The sequence below is a fragment of the Sapajus apella genome, unplaced genomic scaffold (assembly GCF_009761245.1).
Source record: "Sapajus apella isolate SASKATOON/1434 unplaced genomic scaffold, GSC_monkey_1.0 scaffold5, whole genome shotgun sequence".
NCBI lineage: Eukaryota > Metazoa > Chordata > Mammalia > Primates > Cebidae > Sapajus > Sapajus apella.
This window is the reverse complement of record NW_022436945.1, coordinates 36,568,963-36,590,687: the sequence shown is the minus strand read 5'-3', so window position 1 is coordinate 36,590,687 and position 21,725 is coordinate 36,568,963. Positions and strand designations below refer to the sequence as shown.

Genomic DNA, 21,725 nt, shown 5'->3' with positions numbered 1-21,725 from the left:
TCTCACCACAGCATGCCTTTCTTTCCTCAGCAGGGGTATCAAGCATGCAGACTGAGACCACCATTTCTGGACTCAGACCAGTAATTTTGTAACTTCTATCTATGCAACCTTGCAAAAGATATTACTTCAAGTTTATTTTGGACTTTGGACTTAGTCCAACGTTAACAGCATGCCTCTAGAGTCTCTGATTTTGTTTAACTTCAGACTGGGCATCTTACTTAGCTTAGGTTAGTGATTTTTAGGGTTGCCAGATAAAATATAGGATACCCAGTTAAATTTTAATTTCAGATAAACAAATAATTTTCAGTATAAGTATACCCCATACAATATCTAGGACATACTTAAAACAAAATACTTTTGTTTATCTGAAATTTCACATTTAACGGGACGTTTGGTATTTTCATTTGCTAAATCTGACAACCCTAGCGGCTTCTCTGATCATGTTTGTTTTCTGCAAATGGAGCTGAAAATAGCACTTTCTCCCTAAGATAATCTATATACAGAACGCTGCTCATGGCAAAACTTTAATTTACCTTGCAAATCAGGATATTTTGGTAGAGACTTTGTTAAAACTCTGGGACAAAGACCATGCACAGGCACCCAAATAGAAGGTTACCTTTATTCAACGGTTTTCTAAAGAGTACAGAGAAAGCTTAATAGAACCCGGAACAAACTTACAAACTGCGTTGAAAGATATGTACACTTGCCTTCAAAGTAACAGCACAGGGGTATCTTAGCCACATCCCTGCAAACTGCAAACGCTCCTTAGTTACCGAGAGAGCGGTGGCTGGGTCTCTGCGCAAGCGCACAGGGACTCGTTGGTTCCACGCCCGGCCCCTCCCCTCCAGAGAGAGTCACGTGGGCGAGCCGCGGCTTAGGACGCGCGGCCAGCCTTGTCACGTGACCCACGCCCCAGCTTCTCTCAGGGATGGAGCCGGAAGAGGGGACGCCCCTGTGGCAGCTGCAAAAGCTGCCGGCCGAGCGGGGACCGCAGGTGAGGGGGTGTCCCTGAGTAAGCGGCGCGGGGCCGGGGCTTTGGGACGGTGTGGCTTGCAGGTCAGGCCTGGTGCGACCCAGACGCCTTTGCAGGCTCCCTGGAGAAGGGAGGAGGAAGGGGCGTGATTTCGGGTGTTCGGTCCCCGCCTCCTCTGGGGAACTTGGGAGGACAGCTTGGGGCCCCACCTCTGCGCCCTGGCCTAGAGGTGCAGCTCCAGGCGCTTTCCGCGCAGAAGCGCCCAGAGGCGCCCGCCTCAGACTGGGCTTTGAAAGCTTATGACGTCAAGTCGGTGTTTGCTGCCTCTTTGCAAACATTTTCTTCATTCATTCAACACAAACGTACCTGGCAGCGAGCACAGTGCTAGGTGCTAGGAATACTATGCGGCGTAGACCGAAGCGGACCCTGACCCCCGTTGAGGGTGCGTCGAAGGAAGCGAAATAACTGGGAGAGTTACTTTAGTTAGAGTCGTCCCAAGAGGTGATATGCCCATTGACTTCCAGTCTATCAAAGAACCTGGCTTGTAAGAATCCGGAAAAAGCAACCTCATTCATTTGTTCAGCCAGTTTTTCTTTGAAGTCTGCCATACATTGAGCGCCCATATGGGATGAGGTAAAATGGTGAGTGAGACAGCCTGTGACCTGATGGAGCATCTTTTTTATGAGCCCCAATTTTGATCTTCCTGTTTCCTCTATTCCACTTACACTGGAGAAAGTGTGGGAGAGACAGAAAGGAATTAACTTACTTCCTGCCAGGATCAAGAAAAAAAAAAACCACCCGAATTCTTTTCTCTGATTTTGCAAGTGAGGAAGCTGAAATGTCCGCAGAAATTTTGGGTTACTTGCCCAGGGTTGCCCAGCCAGTAAGTGGCAAAGCTGGATTTTATACTCAGATCTATTGATTCTGAGTGTTTTGTTGGCTTTTGGCTCTCCCTGTCTTCATTCTACACATTTAGATAAGGCCCATAACCTTTTCTACCATGTATGTTGATGACTCTTAAATCTCTAGGTCCAGCCAAAAATTTCTTCCTCTATGATTCAAGAACGTAAACCCAAACCAGACTCTCTTCTCTGAGTGTCAGCCTTCTGCCACAGGTACCTCAAATTCAGTGCACCCTTGCGTGAGCTCTTCTTTCCCCCTGGACCTACTCCTCCTGTAGCCTCCTTTTCAGTTTGTGGCACCATCACTTTCACCCAGCCACTCAACCTGCCATTCTAGGTCTCCTTCATGGCCTCTTCACATCTCTTCTCCCTTGTCCTCAACAATTTAGGCGCCTTAATCTTTAGCTCCTTAACTGAAAATGGAAGCCTGTAGGCTCACCCTCTCTCATCTTCTCTTACATCTTCCAATCTGTTAAATATATGGAAATATAATGCAGATATGTGAATAGGATTGTTCCCGGTTGAGCACAGATTGAAGTCTAGGCTTTTTTGCTTTGTACACAAGGCCCTTTTTGGTTTGGTTTCACCCACCTTTCCAGCCTTGTCTCATGTCACTCCCTCGCCCCCGAAATAGCCTCCTATTCCCTAAATCAAGCAGTGTGATTTTACAGTTTTCATCCTATGTATATGCCAGTGCTTGTTTCTAGAAATGCCCTTCTCTCCTGTTTGCCTGGCAAACTACTCATCCTTTTAAGACAGCCTTTTCCTTGCTTACTCTCTGAGCTCCTTTATACCTTCTATATACTTTTATTATGGTCCCATCATTCTAAATTGCATGTATTTATACGTTTGCCTTTTTCTAATGGACTAAAGCTCTGTTATGGTAGGGCCTTACTTTATTTATTCTCAGTTTCCTCGTTTGTAAAATGGGAATAATAAAATAGTTACTTTAGAGTTGTACTGAGGATCAGTCCAGAGCATGGTACCTAGTTAGGGCCCCATAGTGCTAGCTATTATGGTGTCTTTGCCATTAAATAAGGTCATTTCTATGACCTTGTTTAATAACTGGAATGAAGTGTTCATTGCATATTTGTGAATGAATAACATATTCTAAAAAAGATAATGCTTTTATTTTTCAGTTTGACTTCTGGGTTTTGCTTTAGCATGGGGACGATATAGGATAAGGTATAGAGAATTTGAATGAATTCAAATTTGAGTATGTTGTTTGATTTATGGTTAATAAAAATTAGTTTGTATAGTATATTAGCCACCATTTGGAAACAGTTGCTTGTGTTTTGGTATGTGTGGTGTTAGAGGGAAGGAGTTATCCATTAAAATGGGGTGGAATATGATCTAGGGGAGAAGAGTTGGAAGACTTGTTGCTTAGATATCATTTCCAAGTTATTTGGTTCAAATACTCCTCTTGTAAGATACGAATATCTCCTGAGAAACATAACCCTATTAAATGTTAAGTGCCTAGAATAGTACTGGCATTGTGTTGTCTCAGTTAATAGATGTTGAAGGCATGGATTGTAGGAGGAGGAGGAGTGATAATAATGAGAAGAAGAATGGTAATGCAGGCTAGCAATGTCTACATGTCTTTTTACATGCCAGGAAGGTGCCGAGTGATTTGCATATATTCTTATTCAATCCTTACAACAAGATTACGAGCATAGATGATATCCTGATTTAGCACTAGAGGAAACAGACTCAGAACATTTAAATCAAACTTAAAAATACTGAAACTGGGATTTGAACTGATAGTTTTATTCCAAAATTCACAGTCTTATCTCACTATGTTCAGTTATACATGTGTTAGGCTTTCCATTGCTGATATGAAGATACTAATAGGATAGAAAGGAATGTAAAAAAAGGAAAAAATTACTGAAGACTTTCTGGGAATACAGAAAAGTAACTGCTGAGCTGGGTGTGGTGGTGCTCGCCTGCAGTCCTAGCTACTTGGGAGGCTGAGATGGGAGAATTGCTTGAGTTCTGGAGTTCAAGGCCAGCCTGGGCAACATAATGAGACCCTCAAGAGAAAAAAAATGTATCAACCTTACGAAAATGGAGGCAAAGCAAAATGAAGCTTATAGGCCTACAGTAAGAGACTTTGATGTAAGTCCTGTCCTTTGGTAAATGCTGTAAATATGATGTCTTTTATACATATCTTCATTTCAGTTTTTTCATTATGTAATTTTTATAACATAAAAATTATGTTTTATAACATAAAAATTAGTTTCTGAAGGTCGACATAATAATAGAAAGTCTAGGATTTTTATGAGATTTAATTTTTCATAAGAATAATCTTAAAAGTGGTTTATACATTTTAACTTCAGCTGGTCTTGCAGTTAACACGAACATCTCTTAACATTTGTTTGCTAAAAGGAAGATAAATTTGTTTTATCATTTTACTTATAAGTACATTTATTTCCCTTTTTCTTGCTAGCTTCTTCACAAAATAATTGATGGCATTTGTGGTCGAGCTTATCCTGTGTACCAAGATTATCACAGTGTTTGGGAATCAGAAGAATGGATCCACGTTTTAGAAGATGTTACCAAATTTTTCAAAGCTGTAGTTGGTAAAAACTTACCCGATGAAGAGGTAACTTCTCTGCACATTTCTATAACTTTAATAATTAATGCTTAGGTTTCTCTTTGAGTTTTTTAGAGCACTGTATAATACAAGGGCCATCGTCAATAACAACAAATACCTCATAATTGCGGATGGAAAAATCTGTGGAAGTCCTAGGTTTTTGCAGTTTATTTTTGGTTGTTTTTACTCTTTTAATTGTGAAACATTTAAAGCCTACAGAAGAAAACAAGAAGTTATATAACTGTTACCTACGTTTCCATTACCACAGTTAAACGGTGTTAACATTTTGCAATATGTATGTTTGTTTCAGAAAGAAAGCATTACAGAGACACCTAAATTCCCCTGTCCCTCACCTAGATATCCCATCCTTACCTAGAGATCACCATCTTGAAGGTGGTGTTCATGTTTTGTATTATATGTTGTATGTATGTTTGAATCTTTTAGTATATTGAATTATTTGGGGTGTTTAAGTGTATAACTTGTAACTGTAACATATGTATGCACTTGTAAATTGTTTTAAATGCAGCATTTTGTTTTACATTGATAAACATGAATCTAGTTTGTGTATTTTAACTCCTTTTAGTATTTGATGATAGGAATTACATAAGATTTATCTCCCTCCTGACTAACAGTTAGTCGTTGCTTCTCTTGTTATTACAAACAGTGCTGCTATAAACATTCTTTACTACCTGTCTCCTTGTGCACACTCAGACCTGCTTTTCCGGGGTAGATATCTTGAAGTGAAATTGCAGGGCCATGGGATATCCTTCTCCCACTGAATTGTTCAAAAATCATTTGAGCTTATTTGTGTAGGTTGCTCACTTTTCTAAAAATGGAGTTACGTATGTTTGTCATATTGATTTGGATGATATTCTGGATATGAGCTCATTGCTAGAAATATGTATTTTAAATATCTTCTGTTATGTGCTTGCCTTTTACTCTCTTAATGGTGTCTTTTGGTGAAACAACTTACGAAATTTAACAAGTCCACTCTGTCAATATTTCTTTTGCTGGCTAATGCTATTAATGTTTTGTTTCAGAAATATTTGTGCTGAAGACATGAAGATTCTTGGTGTGTTCTTGTAGAAGCTTGATTGTTTTAGGTCTCACATTATGTCACTGATGCATTATGAATTAGTATTTGTGTATGGACTGGAGGTCAAGTTCAAAATTTTCTACATGAATATCTAGTTGACCATTTATTGAAATAACCATCCTTGCACCACAATGTTGCCATGTAGCCTTTATTGTAAATCAAATGGCCACATAGGTGTGCCTCTGTATCTGGACTCTTAACATCCTCCATTAGTCTACTTTTGTATATTTGCCAATCCTACACTGCTTTGATTACTATAGAATTAAAGCTAAATTAAATTATGTCTTGATATCTGGTAATAGAAGACCTTCATTCTCATGCTTCTTTGGGATTGCCTTGGCTGTTATATTTTCAGATAACAATCTAGAATCTACTTTTCAGTGTTAACCTACAAAATTGCTGGAATTTTGACAGAGATCACACTGAATTGCTAGATCATCTGTGGGGAGAATTGACATCTTAACAACATTATCTTTCCAAGGCTATGAATATGGCATGATAACTCTCTATTTATTTAGATTAGCTTTAGTTTCTCTCTCATATTTTGTAGTTTTCAGTGTAGAGCTCTCACAAATATTTTTTATTTCTAAGTGATGTTTTGATCTTTCATTTTTCAGTAATGTTTTGCTAGTATGTACGAACAGTTGATTTTTATATATCTTATGTCCCACAGCCTTTCTAAATTTGTTTACAGTGTCTAATTGTGTATAGATTTTTTGGGGGGGACAATTGTATATAATCATTTTCTTTTTCAACTTTAACATCTTTTACTTATTTTTCTTACCTTAGTGCATTGGCTAACACTATCAGGCAATGTTTCTTTTGAAAAAGCAGTGATGGTAGACATATGTCTATTCCTAACCTAAGGGAGAAAGTGTTCGCTATTTCACCATTTAGTGTGTTAGCTCTGTGATTTTATAGATCTCCATTATCAGACTAAAGAAGTATCCTACAATTCTAACTTTGCTGAGAATTTTTAATCATGGTTGGATATTGAATTTTATCAAATGCTTTTTCCCTGAATTTATAATTTTTTTTAATTTTTTTAATGTGATTTTCAAATGTTAAACTAAGGCTGCACTGCCCAAATAAACCCCACTTGATCATGATGTATTATTTTTGTATATATGTCTCTTCATTTGGACTGCCAATATTTTGTTTACGATTTTTGCATGTATGTTTTAGTGATACTGGCCTAGGTGGGTTTTTTTTTATAGTTTTTTTTTTTCCTCCCTATAATACTCTTGTCAAGGGGTCAAGTTTTATTCTGGCCTCATGGAATGAATTTGGAAGGATTTTTTTTTTCTTCTTCTTGTCCTCAGGAAGAGTAAGTGAAATTGATATTATTTATTTATTTAGTGTTGCGTTACTTAATTTTCACACATGTAGAAATTTTTTGATTATCTTTTCTCATTAGTTATGACTTCATTACACAGTAATACATATATAAACAATATTATTTCAGATTTTGAGTCTGTTGTGGTTTGCTAAATGGCTCAGCATATGGTACATTATGGTGAATGTTGCATATGCATTTATAAATAATGTGTATTCTGTAGTTGTCATATGTAGTATTCTGTATATTGCTAAGCTTAGGTAGAATATGTTTTTCAATTTTTCTATATCTTCATTGATTTTTTTTGTTATTTCTTTCTGTCAGTTATTGAGAGTTGTAGTAATACCTCTAATTGTGAAGTGGATTTATTCATTTCTTTTAGTACTGCCAAGTTTTGCTGCTTTATATATTTTGAAACTATGCTGTTAGGTACACACAGATTTATGATTGTATGTCTTTCTGTTGAATGGCCCTTTTACTATCCTTCTCTACTTGTTGTAATATTTCTTGCCTTAAAGGCTACATTGTCTGATATATTAATATAAGTTGAGTACCCTTTATTTGAAATGCTTCAGACCAGAAGTGTTTTGGATTTCGGATTTTTTTTGACTTTGTAATATTTGCATTATACTCACCAGTGCAGCATCCCTACTCCAAAAATCTGAAATCTGAAACCTCAACTATTCAAATGAGTCCTTCCTTTGAGCATCCTGTCAGTGCTCAGAACTTTTTCCATTTGGAATTTGAGATACTCACCCTGCGTGGCTGTATCAGCTTTTGTGTTTTCCAGGTGTATTCATTTTTGTGCTGCTTCTTCCATCAGTCCTTTTTCTTTACTCTTTATTTTGCAGAAATTTGTTAAAATCCTATTTTCTGGTTACTCATTCTCATCTTTTTCTTTTTTATAATTACAGAAGTATTTCTTTTTTCTTTTCCTTTTACTGTTGTTTTAAAAGATGTGTAAAAGGAGAGTGGAATTGTGTTTTTACGTTTTAAACAGAAAGCCTCTTTTGCCTATTTTTATTTTTATAGATACTTCAGCAATTGAATCAGTTGAATTCATCTCATCAAGAAACTATCATGAAATGCGTGAAAAGTAGGAAAGATGAAATCAAACAGGCTCTGTTAAGAGAAATAGTTGCTATTTCCTCTGCACAGCTACAGGATTTTGATTGGCAGGTAAAGGTAAGAATCTATTTATGAGTATGCGTATTTTTATTTCATTTTTTAGATACAGAGAAATATCTTATAATATTATATATTTAAAATTTGTTGTTTTGGGAATGTATTATCCCAAATAAATATCAAAGATAGTTTAAATTACATCTTGCATTAACTTGGGCATAAGTACACTACAAACATCCAAGCCATATATAATAACATTACATTGATAATAAATTCAATTGATAATAAATTCAATTAGATCTATAAAACATTAAATGATATAAGTGATGGGGCAGCATATAGTCAACATATATGTGTGTATATACGTGTGTGTGTGTGTGTGTGTGTGTGTATATATATATATTTTTTTTTTTTTTTGAGACAGAGTTGTGCTCTGTCATCCAGGTTGGAGTGCAGTGATGCGATCTCGGCTCACTGCAACCTCTGTCCCCCAGGTTCAAGCCATTCTCCTGCCTTAGCCTCCTGAGTAGCTGGGACTACAGGCACATGCCACCATGCCCAGCTAATTTTTGTATTTTTGGTGGAGATGGGGTTTTGCCATGTTGACTAGGCTGGTCTCGAATCCTGGCCTCAAGTGATTTGCCTACCTTTGCCACCCCCTAGAGTGCTGGGATTACAGGCTTACAGGCGTGAGCCACCACACCTGGTCAACATATATTTTTGACGACAACTTTCTAGACTTTATAGCTTTCTTAATACTGGTAAATGTGATTCTTCCTCTAGAAGGAAAACCTATAAGTTATTAAAACATCAGTTTTAAATACATTTTGGAGAGTCACTATCAGTAGGGTTTATAAAGAACAATTCCAGACCAACTTTTTGTCCTTATAAGATACCTAGACTAGTGGCTGAAGAGGAAGCAAACACATTGTGTTTCTTGATTTTAGCATGACCCTAATTAAGTGCCTTACATTGTGTATCTAGATTAAGTAGAGAAAAATGTGGGAGAATATAACAGGTGGGTTCATAATTGGATAAATAACTACCCAAGGACAGATGAATTTATATTAGCTAAGAAGTCTCTGTGGTTCTGGTCTTGGCCCAGACACAAAACTAGAGAAACAACAAGCATATAATGTGACACAAAGTTCAAAATTATTTCACAGCAATTATAATCAGTGACCAAATGAAGCAAAATTGCATTAATCAGGCAACCTAAACAGAGGATTTTTAATTTAAATCTTTATTTAAATTTTATAAATTTCAGTTTCAGATTTTATATTTTTATAAATATAAAAGATAAGGGAGGCCGGGTATGGTGGCTCATGCCTATAATCCCAGCATGTTGGCAAACTGAGGCGGGTGGATCACTGCAGGCCAGGAGTTTGAGACCAGCCTGACCAACAAAGCAAAACTGAATATCTACTAAAAAATTACAAAAATTAGCTGAGCATGGAGGTGTGTGCCTGTAGTCCGAGCTACTTGGGAGGCTGAAGCACAAGAATTGCTTGAACCCAGGAGGTGGAGGTTGCAGTGAGCCAAGTTCGTCATGCCACTGCACTGCAGCCTGGGCAACAGTGCAACTCTGTCTCAGAAAAAAAGTAAATAAATAAAAGATAAGGGAGAGATGTTAATAGTAGCATATATGAGAAATATTTAGTTAGTTTATCAAAGTATAGCTTCATTAGTGTTGATTCAGGCTCATGTTTTATGGGTAGAAATGCAGTTCTTCAAGCAAGAGATAGTACTAGTACATTCTGTTTTCGATGATGACATCTTTTTAGTGTAATGTAATCTTTTTAGTTCTGGCTGCCAAACTTAAGAGAGATTTAAAGAAATTGGACTCCAACTAGAAAAGAATGACTAGAAACTTAAAATCATGGTGTGTGAAATTGCTTTGAAACACTGAGACCATGCACCTGGAAAAGATTAAACCTAGTGGAAACATGACATTTATCTTTAAAACGCTAAAAGTCATAGGGGGGCTCTATGACTTTGTGGCTCCAGAGACTAGGAGAAGGCCTAAGGTATATTATTTGCAATAAGATGCGTTTCAATTCAACCTAGGGAAGGACTTTTTAATAAATATGAGTATCTGGAAATGATTGTAACCTTTTCTCGTGGTAGCACATGCCTCATCATTGGTGGTATTCAAGCATAGGCTGAAGAAACATTTATTGGAAATATTGAGAAGAAGAATTATGCATGAAATAGATAACCCAAAGCTGATACTTCCAGTTTTGGGATGAGAGAATGGAGGAGCTATGTCAAGATTTGATTCTGTGTGTATGTACCACAAGGGAGACCCTTTGAGGTTGTTAAGGGAGATGTCTCTTATCATTGTACAAATAATCTTTTTGCAAGTGGTAGCATTCTAAACAAAGGTTCAGTTTTTGTGGATTTCTCTGACTCAGATTCCAGGAAAATTGAATTTCCCTATGCTGTCTGCCAAGGATGCTACAGTGCTCGTTTCAAAAAGTATTAGTATTATAAATATTTGGTTCTTCCAATTCCCCTAGGATATACTCCGGAGAAGGAAATTAAGAAGTGAGGTAAATGTGCAGAATGTTTCTGTCCAGTGGCTATAATTGAAGATGATATCTTGATAACGTATTTATCAGTAGTATAGTAGTTAGCTAGCTGACCATGGATTAAGCATTTTATTTATTTATTTTTTTGAGACAGAGTCTTGCTCTGTCGCCAGGCTGGAGTGCAGTGGCGCAATCTCGGCTCAGTGCAACCGCTGCCTCCTGAGGCCAAGCAATTCTTCCGCCTGGCTTCCTGAATAGCTGGGACCACAGGCGCGTGCCACCACACCCGGCTAATTTTTGTATTTTTAGTAGAGACGGGATTTCACCATGTTGGCCAGGATGGTCTCGATCTCTTGAGCTTGTGATCCGCCCACCACGGCCTCCCAAAGTGCTGGGATTACAGACGTGAGCCACCACACCTGCCCGGATTAAGCATCTTAATTTCTGAGAGTTTACCAATATTTTTGGTCTCACTTGTCTTTGCACATGAACTTTTTTCTTCTTGGTGCCTTTAATCTTCCTTAAGAATTCTCTATGTTTCTTGCATCTTAGACCTATTCAGTACTTCCCAGGCATGACTCTGACCTAGATATCTGCTTCTGCCACAAGATTGCTGATTGGTTGTCTTATTTTCTTACCCATTTCCTCTCCTTTATTTGCTCTTCTTTCTCTTTCTATTCTTCAAATACGTGTTAGCATGAATTTAATTTTTCTTTCACCTTTCTCTATACTTAATGGCAAACAGGAGTACTTTTAAAAAATCTACTGCTAACTAACCCCTGATGCATATTCATTATAGTTCTTTATTATTAATTGCTATTTTTCTAATTTTAAACAGCTTGCACTTTCCAGTGACAAGATTGCTGCATTACGAATGCCACTTTTAAGCCTGCATCTAGATGTAAAAGAAAATGGTGAAGTAAAACCATATTCTATTGAAATGAGTAGAGAGGAACTGCAGAATCTAATACATTCCTTGGAAGCAGCATATAAGGTATTTGCCATAATTTTGTCATATGATTTGAATGTTTAAGGTTTTCGGGTTTCATTGACTTGGAGTCTTGCTCTGTTGCCCAGGCTGGAGTGCAGTGGTGCGATCATGCTCACTGCAACCTCCACCTCCTGAGTTCAAGTGATTCTTGTGCCTGATCCTCCTGAGTAGCTGGGATTACAGGTGCCCACCACCACCACACGTGGCTAATTTTTGTATTTTAGTAGAGATGGGGTTTCAGGCAGCCTCCCAAAATGCTGGGATTACAGGCGTGAGCCACCACACCCAGCCAAGTGTTTATGTTTTGATTTATACTCCTAGACTCATAGTTTACTTTTAGTGTTTTTTCTCCTGATGTTTTATGTTAATTAAGCACAGAAAGTACTTTGTTAATATGTTCTAAGCTCTAGTTTTGGATATTAATTATAACTTGTAATGTTCAATTACTTAGTTTTGAGCATAACATATTAAGTAATTTTTGAAAGAATAATAGTGCTGTTCTAACAGCTGAATTTCTTTTGCTTCAATGCTCATTAATAATAAAACTAAAATTTTCACCTTAGAATCATAAAATTAATTGATTGTGAAGTTTTTATGATTAAAAAAATTATGATCCTGATAAAACGTGGCTTTATTAACTGAACTAATAATAGAAAATTGCTTTTATGATCCTCTAAGTATGGAAGACAAAATATGGCTTGTAGTTATTATGACAAAATCAGGTTGAGGCAAGACAGAACTAATGAATGTCCAAAAACTTCACTTTTACAATGGAGTGGCTAAACAACAGTAACCACTCCTAATGTTTAATACGTGAGAAAAATAATATTTAAACAGTAGAACCTGTTGTGAGGAGGAATAAAAATAATTATCTTTGTGTATGTATGTTTCTTTGTTATTGCTCATTGTTTTCTCTAGTGATCTCATCTCAGTGATTAAATCTCAGTGATTCTTACCTCTGCTGTCCCACTATTCAGTTTTCTTGATCCTACTTTTTAAAATCTCTGATGAACTTCAGCTTCTCTCCGCACTCTGCATCTGCTCAAACATTTGAGTGCTTTGATTACTGGTCCACATGCCTATTAACGAAACAAGCAGCCCAGGCTTCGCAGGATGGCTGAGTGGGACTACATGTGTGAAGGATGTGTGTGGTAGAACCTGGTATAAATGCTAACAGATTCTGAACCATAGATCCTGGCAGGCATGTGTCATCAGTTACTGTGCATTGTACTTGCTTGTTATGAGTTCTCCATGCCCTTTTTCAGAGATTTTAAAACATTTAATATGGTATATATCAGCATCAGTCTCATATAACCTGATATTTTCTCCTCAATTTGTGTTTTAAGGTGGTCCTGCAGTTGAAATAACTGGAAATGATGAATACCAGTGCTATCAGATTTTATTGCTCCAACTTATATGGCAGAGTGAATACTGTGTGTTCAGAAATGCTGCGATGTCTTGACTGTTACACCAGGCTGAGAAAGCGGCAGTGTTGATATTATAAAGATAAAAATTTATCAACATTCCTTAACAGGAAATTACATGGTTGAGAGGAAATGCATAAAATGAAAGATGAAAAATCCATAGTAGCAGTTTATATTTTCATGATTGTTTTGCTTCATTTATTAAATATTTGAGAAATCTTTGGAGATACACAGTTTTATTGAAAGCTAAAAATAAGTTCTAATGTAATGTAAACATATAAAGCACAAATATACTTGAATATTGCTTAAAGAATTATGTGAATAGCAACTTATATTATGGATATATAATTACTTTGTCATATTTTTAAAAATTAACTTTTTCAAAGAATGTATTAGCTGCATATATAACTCAGGAGATTCCATATCTTTCTCATATTTCAGAGGAAAGATTATAAAATGTAAAATTTCTTAGAGACTATCTCTTTGTTGGAGACAAACAAGAACAAATACTCTAAACTTATGTGAACAATTTTGAGTTTATGAATTCTAGAAACTAAAATCTCTACAATATAGAAAAATGAAAGTAACATTGTTACTTCTGCATTTCTATGTTTGGGAAACATTGCTCTGATAAAAAATAGATGTCATTGTGCAGTGTGTATGTTATTCAAATATCAGATAAGATTATGTCCAGGTCCACTTTTGTTAATAAACTCAATATTGAATACTTTTGGATGTTAACAGATTCATTGGAAAAACAAACCATTTGTAACCTCAGTTAACTTTAAAAACAAGTATTCTGAGCAAACGAAAAGTGTCTTGTTTTATTTTTATATATTACTTTATTTTAAATGACTCCAAATAACTCAGTAGTTGTACATAATTATGCATAAGTCAATAATACACAATTAATAGGTGCTTGCTATTTGCAAGCCATATGGCTCATTAGAGTGTCAGATTATTCTTTGAGGCATCCAGAGCAATTATTACTGTTCTCATCATACAGATGAGGATAGGCTTAGAGAGTTTTAATAAATATCTGAGTGTGATCTAAACAGTGCTACTCAAAAACTGCCAAAAAGTACAGTTCTGTTTGTTACAGGTCGGTGATTTAATAAGGAGCTTGGGCTAGAAAGCGTTATCAGTATACTGCTTTCTTCATCGAGAAATTTTGTATCAGCTGAAGCAAACAGTGTGCTTAGTGCGGTAGTTGATTTACCTTCTTATGCAAGTTCTTTGTTGTTATGGGCCAGTAACAGTTTGTAGAACAGCACTTTGAGTAGCACTCATCATGAAGTCTCCTAAATTTCAGCTTTCCATGCAGTATCTTCTTTACAAGGAAAACGTCTTGCTGTATTTAGTCTCCCCCTCACCACATGGTAACACTCCATTAGCATATTCAGCAGCTTTATTGAAATTGAATCTGTATACTAAATATTGTACATATTAAAGGTGTGCAATGTGATGTTTTGACATATATACATCCATGAAAACATCACCACAACTAGGATAATAAATATTTGATCACTCCTGAAGTTTTCCTCTTTGTCCTCTGTAGTCCCTGCCCCTTCCATTCCCCACAGGTAACCACTGATCTGCTTCCTGTCACTACCAATCATTGTGTTTTTGAAAGTTTAGGGTAAAGGAATCAGGTAGTGTGTGCCTCCTTTTCTAAAAAAAAAAAAAATCTGGCTTCTTTTAGCATTATCTTGAATTTCATCTATGTTGCGTGTATCAGTAGTTTATTGTTGGGAAGTATTATGCTATAGAGTTCTGCCACAATTTATTCACCTATTGATTGATATTTTGGTTGATACAAGTTTTAGGCATTAGAATACACAGTTTCTTACATACATCTTTGAATGAACATATGCTTTTTCTTGAACAAGTACTTTAGAATGAAATGGCTGGATGATACGGTAGGTTTATTTTTTCAAGATACTACCAAACTTTAAAAAATTTTTTATTTGAATAATTTTGGGGGGGTACAGGTGGTTTTTGCACAGATAAGTTATTTAGTGATGATTTCTGAGATTTTAGTGGACCCATCACCTAAGCAGTATACTGTACCCTAAATGTAATCTTTTAGCCTTCATGCCCCTCCCAACCTTCTTCCCTGAGTCCACAAAGTCCATTATATTACTCTTATGCCTTTGTATCCTCATAGCTTAGCTCCCACTTATAAGTAACAACATATGATACTTGGTTTTCCATTCTCAAGTTACTTGACTTAGAATGACTGCCAAATTTTTCAAAGTGATTTTACCATTTTGTATTTCCATTGCAGTCTATGAGAGTTCCAGCTCCATCCTGCCAACACTTGACATTGCCAGTCTTTTAAATTTCAGTTATTTTAATATGTATGTGTCTCACTGTGGTTCTAACAGTATTTAACAAATTGTCCTAATGACCAATGATGCTGAGCATGTTTTCATATGCATATTTGCCATGTATACATCTTCAGTGAAGTGTCTGCTCAGATCTGTTGCTCATTTTTCAATTGGATTTTTTGTTTTCTTAGTATTGCGTTTCAAGAGCTCTCTTATTCTGAATACAAATCCTTGATCAGATATATACCTTGCAGATACTTCTAATCTGTGGCTTATCTTTTCTGAACCATGTAAACTAATCTTATATTTTTTAAAGCAGTTTTAGATAAAAATTTAAAAGATAGTACAGAGCTTCTATATTATTAACATTTCACATTAATACAGTGCATTTGCTATAGTGAACTAATACTGACACATTATTGTTAAGTAAATTCTAGAGTTTATTCAAACTTTCTAAGTTTATATATATATATATATATATATATATATATATATATATATTTTTTTTTTTTAACTTTTTGCCTCAGAATTCTATCCTAGGTAGCATTATTACATTTAGTTGGGATGTTTTGATGACCTTGACAGTTCTGAAGAGTGCATGAAATACTTTGTAGGATGTCTTTCTCTGTTGGAATTTGTCTGATGTTGTTTTCTTCATGATTAGACTTGGGTTACGGGTGTTGAGAAGGAAGATCACAGAGATAAAAAGCCATTTTTATCACATCAAATTAAGGGTACATATTGCTAGCATGATTTATGACTTGACATTAATCTTGATTACCTGGCTGATGTACAGGTGTCCTCACTGTTAACTGACTCTTCATTTTCCTCTTTTCCTACTGTACTTAAGGAAATCACTGTAGTTCAGCCCATACTTAAGGAGTGGGCAGGTGTGCTCTCTCTTTTTGGGGTTGGAGTATCTACATAAATTGTGTGGAATTTTTTACATATTTGTCTCTTTTCTACTATTGAGATTTCTACTTATGATCAGGATGGACTCATACTTTGGGTTATAATTCAGTACTGCTTTGTTACTCAAATTGTTCTAGGCTTGGCCATTAGGAGCTCTTTCACTTGGCTCCTATGTCCCTTTGACAATATTCCCATCAATGAGAGTGGACTTTTAATTTTTTTCAGGGAAGCGAGGTACATCTTTTTCCTTTTATCTTGGAAAGTTATTTCCTTACTCTCTGGCAGTACAAGATGCTTCAGGCTCATCTTGTGTATTTTCTGCCCAATCCTAAAATCAGTTATTTCTCCAAGGAACTCTCCTTTTATTGAAGAATGGTGTTAGAAACCAAGCTAGGTGTGCTCATTGCTACTGAGGTGTTACTTCTTTTAGGTTCTTTCGGTGCTGACAGAACTAAGAAATATGTGCATGTGTAGTAATCTGTGTATATACACATACCTATAAATATTTATGTGAGCATACATATCTATATTAAGCTAAACAAGCTCATATTGATGTCTGCAAATCTAATCCATTACATGGATTATTCTAGCCTCCTATCCTTTCTTATCTACAAATTTCAAATCCCACAAGAAATGGATTAATCCATTTGGAGTAGGTTTCTGTGTATGATGTCAAATAAGGGTTAGGTTCATTGTTTTACATGTGGGCATTCCATTTTCACAGCACCATCTGTTGAGACTGTCCTTTCCCCATTGTGTATTTTTGGCACCCTTGTAGAAGATCAGTTGACTGGATCATGTTGATGTACTTCTGAGTGCTCCATTCTATTTCATTAGTCTCCATGCCTACTTTTATGTTACTTCTTTGCTGTTTTGATTTTTGTAGTTTTTTTTCATACATTTGTAGGCACCTGTCAGGAACTACAAGGCCTTCATCTTTGTTCTTTCTCAGGATTGTGTGTGAGTGTGTGTATGTGTGTGTGTGTGTGTGTGTGTGTGTATGTGTTTTTCTAGTAGGGGTCTTTGTGATTCCTTTGAATTTTGGGATTGCTTTTTCCTATTTCTGCAAAAAATGCCGTTGGGATTTTGATAGGGATTGCATTGAATCTGTAGATTTTTTTGAGTAGTGTGGATATTTCAAAAATATTAAATCTTTAATTTATAATGAATACTGTCTTTTATTTGTGTGTTTTCTTTAATTTCTTTCTTCCTTTCTTTCTTTTTTTCCCTTGAGGAGTCTTTCTCTGTCGCCCAGAGTGGAGTGAAATGGCGCAATCTTGGCTCACTGCAACCTCCGCCTTCTGGATTCAAGCGATTCTCCTGCCTCAGCCTCCCAAGTAGCTGGGATTACAGGCACGTGCCACCACAGCCAGCTAAATTTTTGTATTTGTAGTAGAGATAGGGTTTCACCATGTTGGTCAGGCTGGTCTCGAACTCCTGACCTTGTTATCCGCCCTCCTGGCCTCCCAAAGTGCTGGGATTACAAGTGTGAGTCACCCGCCAGGCCCTTAAATTTCTTTTGGCAATATTTTGTAGTTTTCAGTATATAAGTTTTCTGCCTCTTAGGTTATGTTTGTTTCTAAATATTTCATTCTTTTTGGTGGTATTGTAAATGGGATTTCCTTAATTTTTTTTTTTTGCCTTGTTCATTTATAGTGTATAGAAATACAACCGATTTATGTATGCTGAATCTGTATTTTGCAACTTTACTGAATTCTTTGATTCTAACAGGTTTTTTAAAATAAGGTTTTCTACATATAAAATCATATCATTAATGGACGAAGATAATTTTAGTTATTTCTTTCTGATTTGGATGCCTCTGACTTCTTTTTATTGCCTAGTTGTTCTAGCTAGGACTTTCAGTTCTATATTTCAGAAGTGGTTAAAGTAGACATCTTTGTCTTCTTTTTGATCTTAGAGAAAAAGCGTTCAGTTTTTCACTAAGTATGATTTTAGCTGTGGGTTTTCATATGTGGCCTTTATTATATTTAGATAGTTTCTTTTATTTCTAATGGTTGAAAGTGTTTTTTATCATGAAAGGGTGTTGATTTTGTCAAATGCTTTTTCTGAATCTATTGAATTCATTATGTGATTTTTATCCTTTTCGTTAACGTGGTGTGATTGATTGATTGATTTTTCATATGTTGAACTATCTTTGCATCCCAGGGATAAATTTCACTTGAACATGATGTTTGATTTTTTTTAATATATTGTTGAATTTGGCTTGTTAGTGTTTTGTTGAGGATATTTGTACCTATAGTTGTAGGGATATTGGCATATGGTCTTTTTTGTCATATCTTTGGGTTTAGTATCAACATCATGGTGACTTCGTAAAATGAATTTGAAAGCGTTCCCTCCTCTTCAATTTTTTTGGAAGAGTTTGAGGAAGATCGAGTTCAATTCTTCTTTAAGTGTTTGGCAGAATTCTTCAGTGAAGCCCTCTGGTCCTTGGCTTTTTTGTATTGGGAGATTTTTGATTACTGACTCAATCTTGCTAGTTGTAAGTCTTCATATATTCTATTTTCTCATGATTCAGTCTTCATTGGTTGTGTGTTTCTAGGACTTTGTCCATTTCTGTTAGGTTATCTAAGTTATTAGCATAGTAGTCTCTTATAATCCTTATTTCCGTGGCATCAGATGTAGTATCCTCTGTTTCATTTCTGATTTTTAAAATGTTAATTGTCTTTTGTTCTTAGTCTAGCTAAAGATTCATCAATTTTGCTATTTTCAAATAACCAACTCTTAGTTTCATTGATTTTTCTTTTGTTTTTATATTCTATATTTATTTATGCTTCAATGTTTATTATTTCCTTCCTGCTGCTAATTTTGGGCATCATTTTTTCTTCTTTTTCTACTGGTTGAAGAGTATCTTGTTTAATTTTCATTTGTCAATTTTCTAGTTTTTTTCTGCCATTGATTTCTAGTTTCATTCCACTGTGGTCTAAAGAGATATGAGGTATGATTTCAATCATCTTAAATTTGTTAAGAGTTGTTTTGTAACCTAATGTGGGCAATTTTGAAGACTGTTCCATGTGCTGTTGAGAAGAATGTGTATTCTGTTGCTGTTGGATGGAATGTTCTGTATGTGTCTTATGTGTCTGTTAGGTGTATGTGATCTATAATGATGTTCAAGTCCTCTCTTCCACTACTGATATGTCTGGATGCCAGTATTACAGAAAGTGGGAATACTGAAACATACTAGTATTGTGTTGCTGCTTGTTTATCCTTTCATTTCCCTCAATGTTTGATATATTTGGATACTCTGATGTTGGGTGCTATGTATATATCATTGTTAGATCCTCTTTTTGGATACTCTGATATTGGGTGCTATGTATATATCATTGTTAGATCTTCCTGGAGATTGACCTTTTGTTGTTGTTGTTGTTGCTGTTGTTTTGAGACAAAGTTTCACTCTTGTTGCCCAGGCTGGAGTGCAATGTTGTGATCTCGGCTCACTGCAACCTCCGCCTCCTGGGTCCAAGCGATTCTCCCACTTCAGCCTACTGATTAGTTGGGATTACAGGCATGCGCCACCATGCCTGGCTAATTTTGTATTTTTTAGTAGAGACGGGGTTTCTCCATGTTGGTCAGGCTGGTCTCAAACTCCTTACCCAGGGTGATCTGTCCACCTTGGCCTCCCAAAGTGCTGGAATTACAGGCGTGAGCGACCACGCCTAGCTGACCATTTTATCATTATGCAATATCCTTTATCTGTTTCTGCCTCTGTGTTGTCTCGTGCAGATTCCCAATTAGTGATTTGTGGGTTTGTCAGATGTCTATAATCTCTTCTTGCTTCTGGTGTCAGTCTGTAGTACTGCAGGATTTCTGGACTGTCACAAACAGCCCTACTCTTTTGTTCTCAGCTGCCTAAAGGTTCTAGAGTCTTCTAGGTTCTGTCAGTACTCTGAGTCAGGCAGGAGAAAAATCAGTCCCTTGGGAAGCCCTAAACCATCAGAACATTGGATGCATGCTCCACTATTCTCTCCTCCACTCCCAGTTCCCGGGAAGAGACTACCAAGTTGTATCACCCTCCACTGTACTGCAGGTCCTCTAGAGTGACAGCAAGCAGCGCAGCTTTCTTCTGTTCCCAGGGGCCTCCAGGCATCTAGAGTATTCCAAGTTCTGTCCATAATCCCAGACAGAAACCAGTCACTTGGGCAGCTCCTGCAAAGCCAGAATGCTGAAGTCATGCTCCAACTCCTCACTTCCCTGGGAGAAGCCAGGAGTTGGGAGTTTTCTGCTGGTTCCATGCTGAGCTTTGGCAGTGGACTATGGTGAGTGAATGCCACAAATGTTCCTTTTGGAGATGTAGCTGGTTTTGTGTTCTCTTAAGGTACAGATGCGTCTTAACTGGTCTCTGGATTACTTGCAAAAGAAATTGGTCTGTATGTTATGTTGTTGACTTCAGATCTCAGGTAGTCAAGGACTTCCTATTCTGCAGTCTTGCTGATATTACTCCATTTTGCAGTTCTAGGAATAATGAATGAGAGTTGTTGCTTAGAATTCTCAGCAGCATTAGGTATTTGTATTTTGGATTGTAGCTATTCTAATAGAGATGTAGTGGTATCTCGTCGTTTTAATTTGCAGTTACCTAGTGACCAAGGATGTTGAGCATCTTTTCTTATGGATGTTTCTATCTGTACATATTCTTTAGTGAGGTGTCTATTCAGACATTTTGCTTATTTTTAATTAGGTTGTTTTAATGTTGATTTTTAAAAGTTCTTTGTATACTTTGGATAGATGTTCTTTATTAGACATGTGTTTTGCAAACACTTTCTTCCAGTTTTGGCTTGCCTTTTCATTCTTCCAATTGTCTTGAAGGGCTGAAGTTTTAAATTTTGAAGAAGTTCAATTAATTAGTTCTTTTTTGGATCATGCTTTTGGCATCATATCTAAGAAATCATTGTCTAACCCAGATTAACAAAGATGATCTCCAAACTTGTCTTTTAGAAATGTTTCAGTTTTATGTTTAATTCTATGTCCTATTGTGTGTTAATTTTTGTATATGGCACACGGTGTGGCTTAAAGTTCACTTTTTGCTTGTGAATATTTTGTTTCAGCACCATTTGCTGAAAACGTTCTTCTTTCTCTACTGAACTGCCTCTGTGCCTTTGTCAAAAATTAATTGTTCAGGCCAGGTGTAGTGGCTCGTGCCTGTAATCTCAGCACATTGGGAGGCCAAAGTAGACAGATCACTTGATGTCAGGAGTTTGAGACCAGCCTGGCCAACATAGTGAAACCCCATTTCTACTAAAAATACAAAAATTAACTGGGCATGGTGACACATCCCTGTAATTCCAGCTACTTGGGAGGCTGAGGCAGGAGAATTGCCTAAACGCAGGAGACGGAGGTTGCAGTGAGCCGAGATCGTGCCACTGCACTCCAGCTTGAGTGACAGAGCAAGACTCTGTCTTAAAAAAAAAAAAAAAATCAATTGTTTGTATACATGCGGATCAATATCTGAACTCTGTTCTGTTCTATTGATCTATTTGTCTATTTTGATATCTATACC

The 21,725-nt window shown here is 36.5% G+C and overlaps 1 protein-coding gene across 3 annotated transcripts; it reads left to right on the top strand.

Moving 5' to 3' along the window:
- The first annotated feature begins 854 nt into the window (after positions 1-854).
- On the top strand, positions 855-13,779 carry COMMD8 (COMM domain containing 8). Of its 3 annotated transcripts, none has more exons than XM_032274100.1 (5): positions 855-994; positions 4,322-4,477; positions 7,933-8,079; positions 11,395-11,550; positions 12,894-13,779. In XM_032274100.1, exons 1-5 carry the CDS (start codon positions 929-931, stop codon positions 12,912-12,914), a joined length of 546 nt encoding a protein of 181 aa, XP_032129991.1. In that variant the 5' UTR covers positions 855-928; the 3' UTR covers positions 12,915-13,779. The 3 variants fall into 3 exon arrangements, with proteins under 3 accessions (XP_032129991.1, XP_032129990.1, XP_032129992.1); XM_032274099.1 differs by having other exon boundaries at positions 7,933-8,085; XM_032274101.1 differs by lacking the exon at positions 855-994 and adding an exon at positions 2,738-2,758 and having other exon boundaries at positions 7,933-8,085.
- The last annotated feature ends 7,946 nt before the right edge of the window (positions 13,780-21,725 follow it).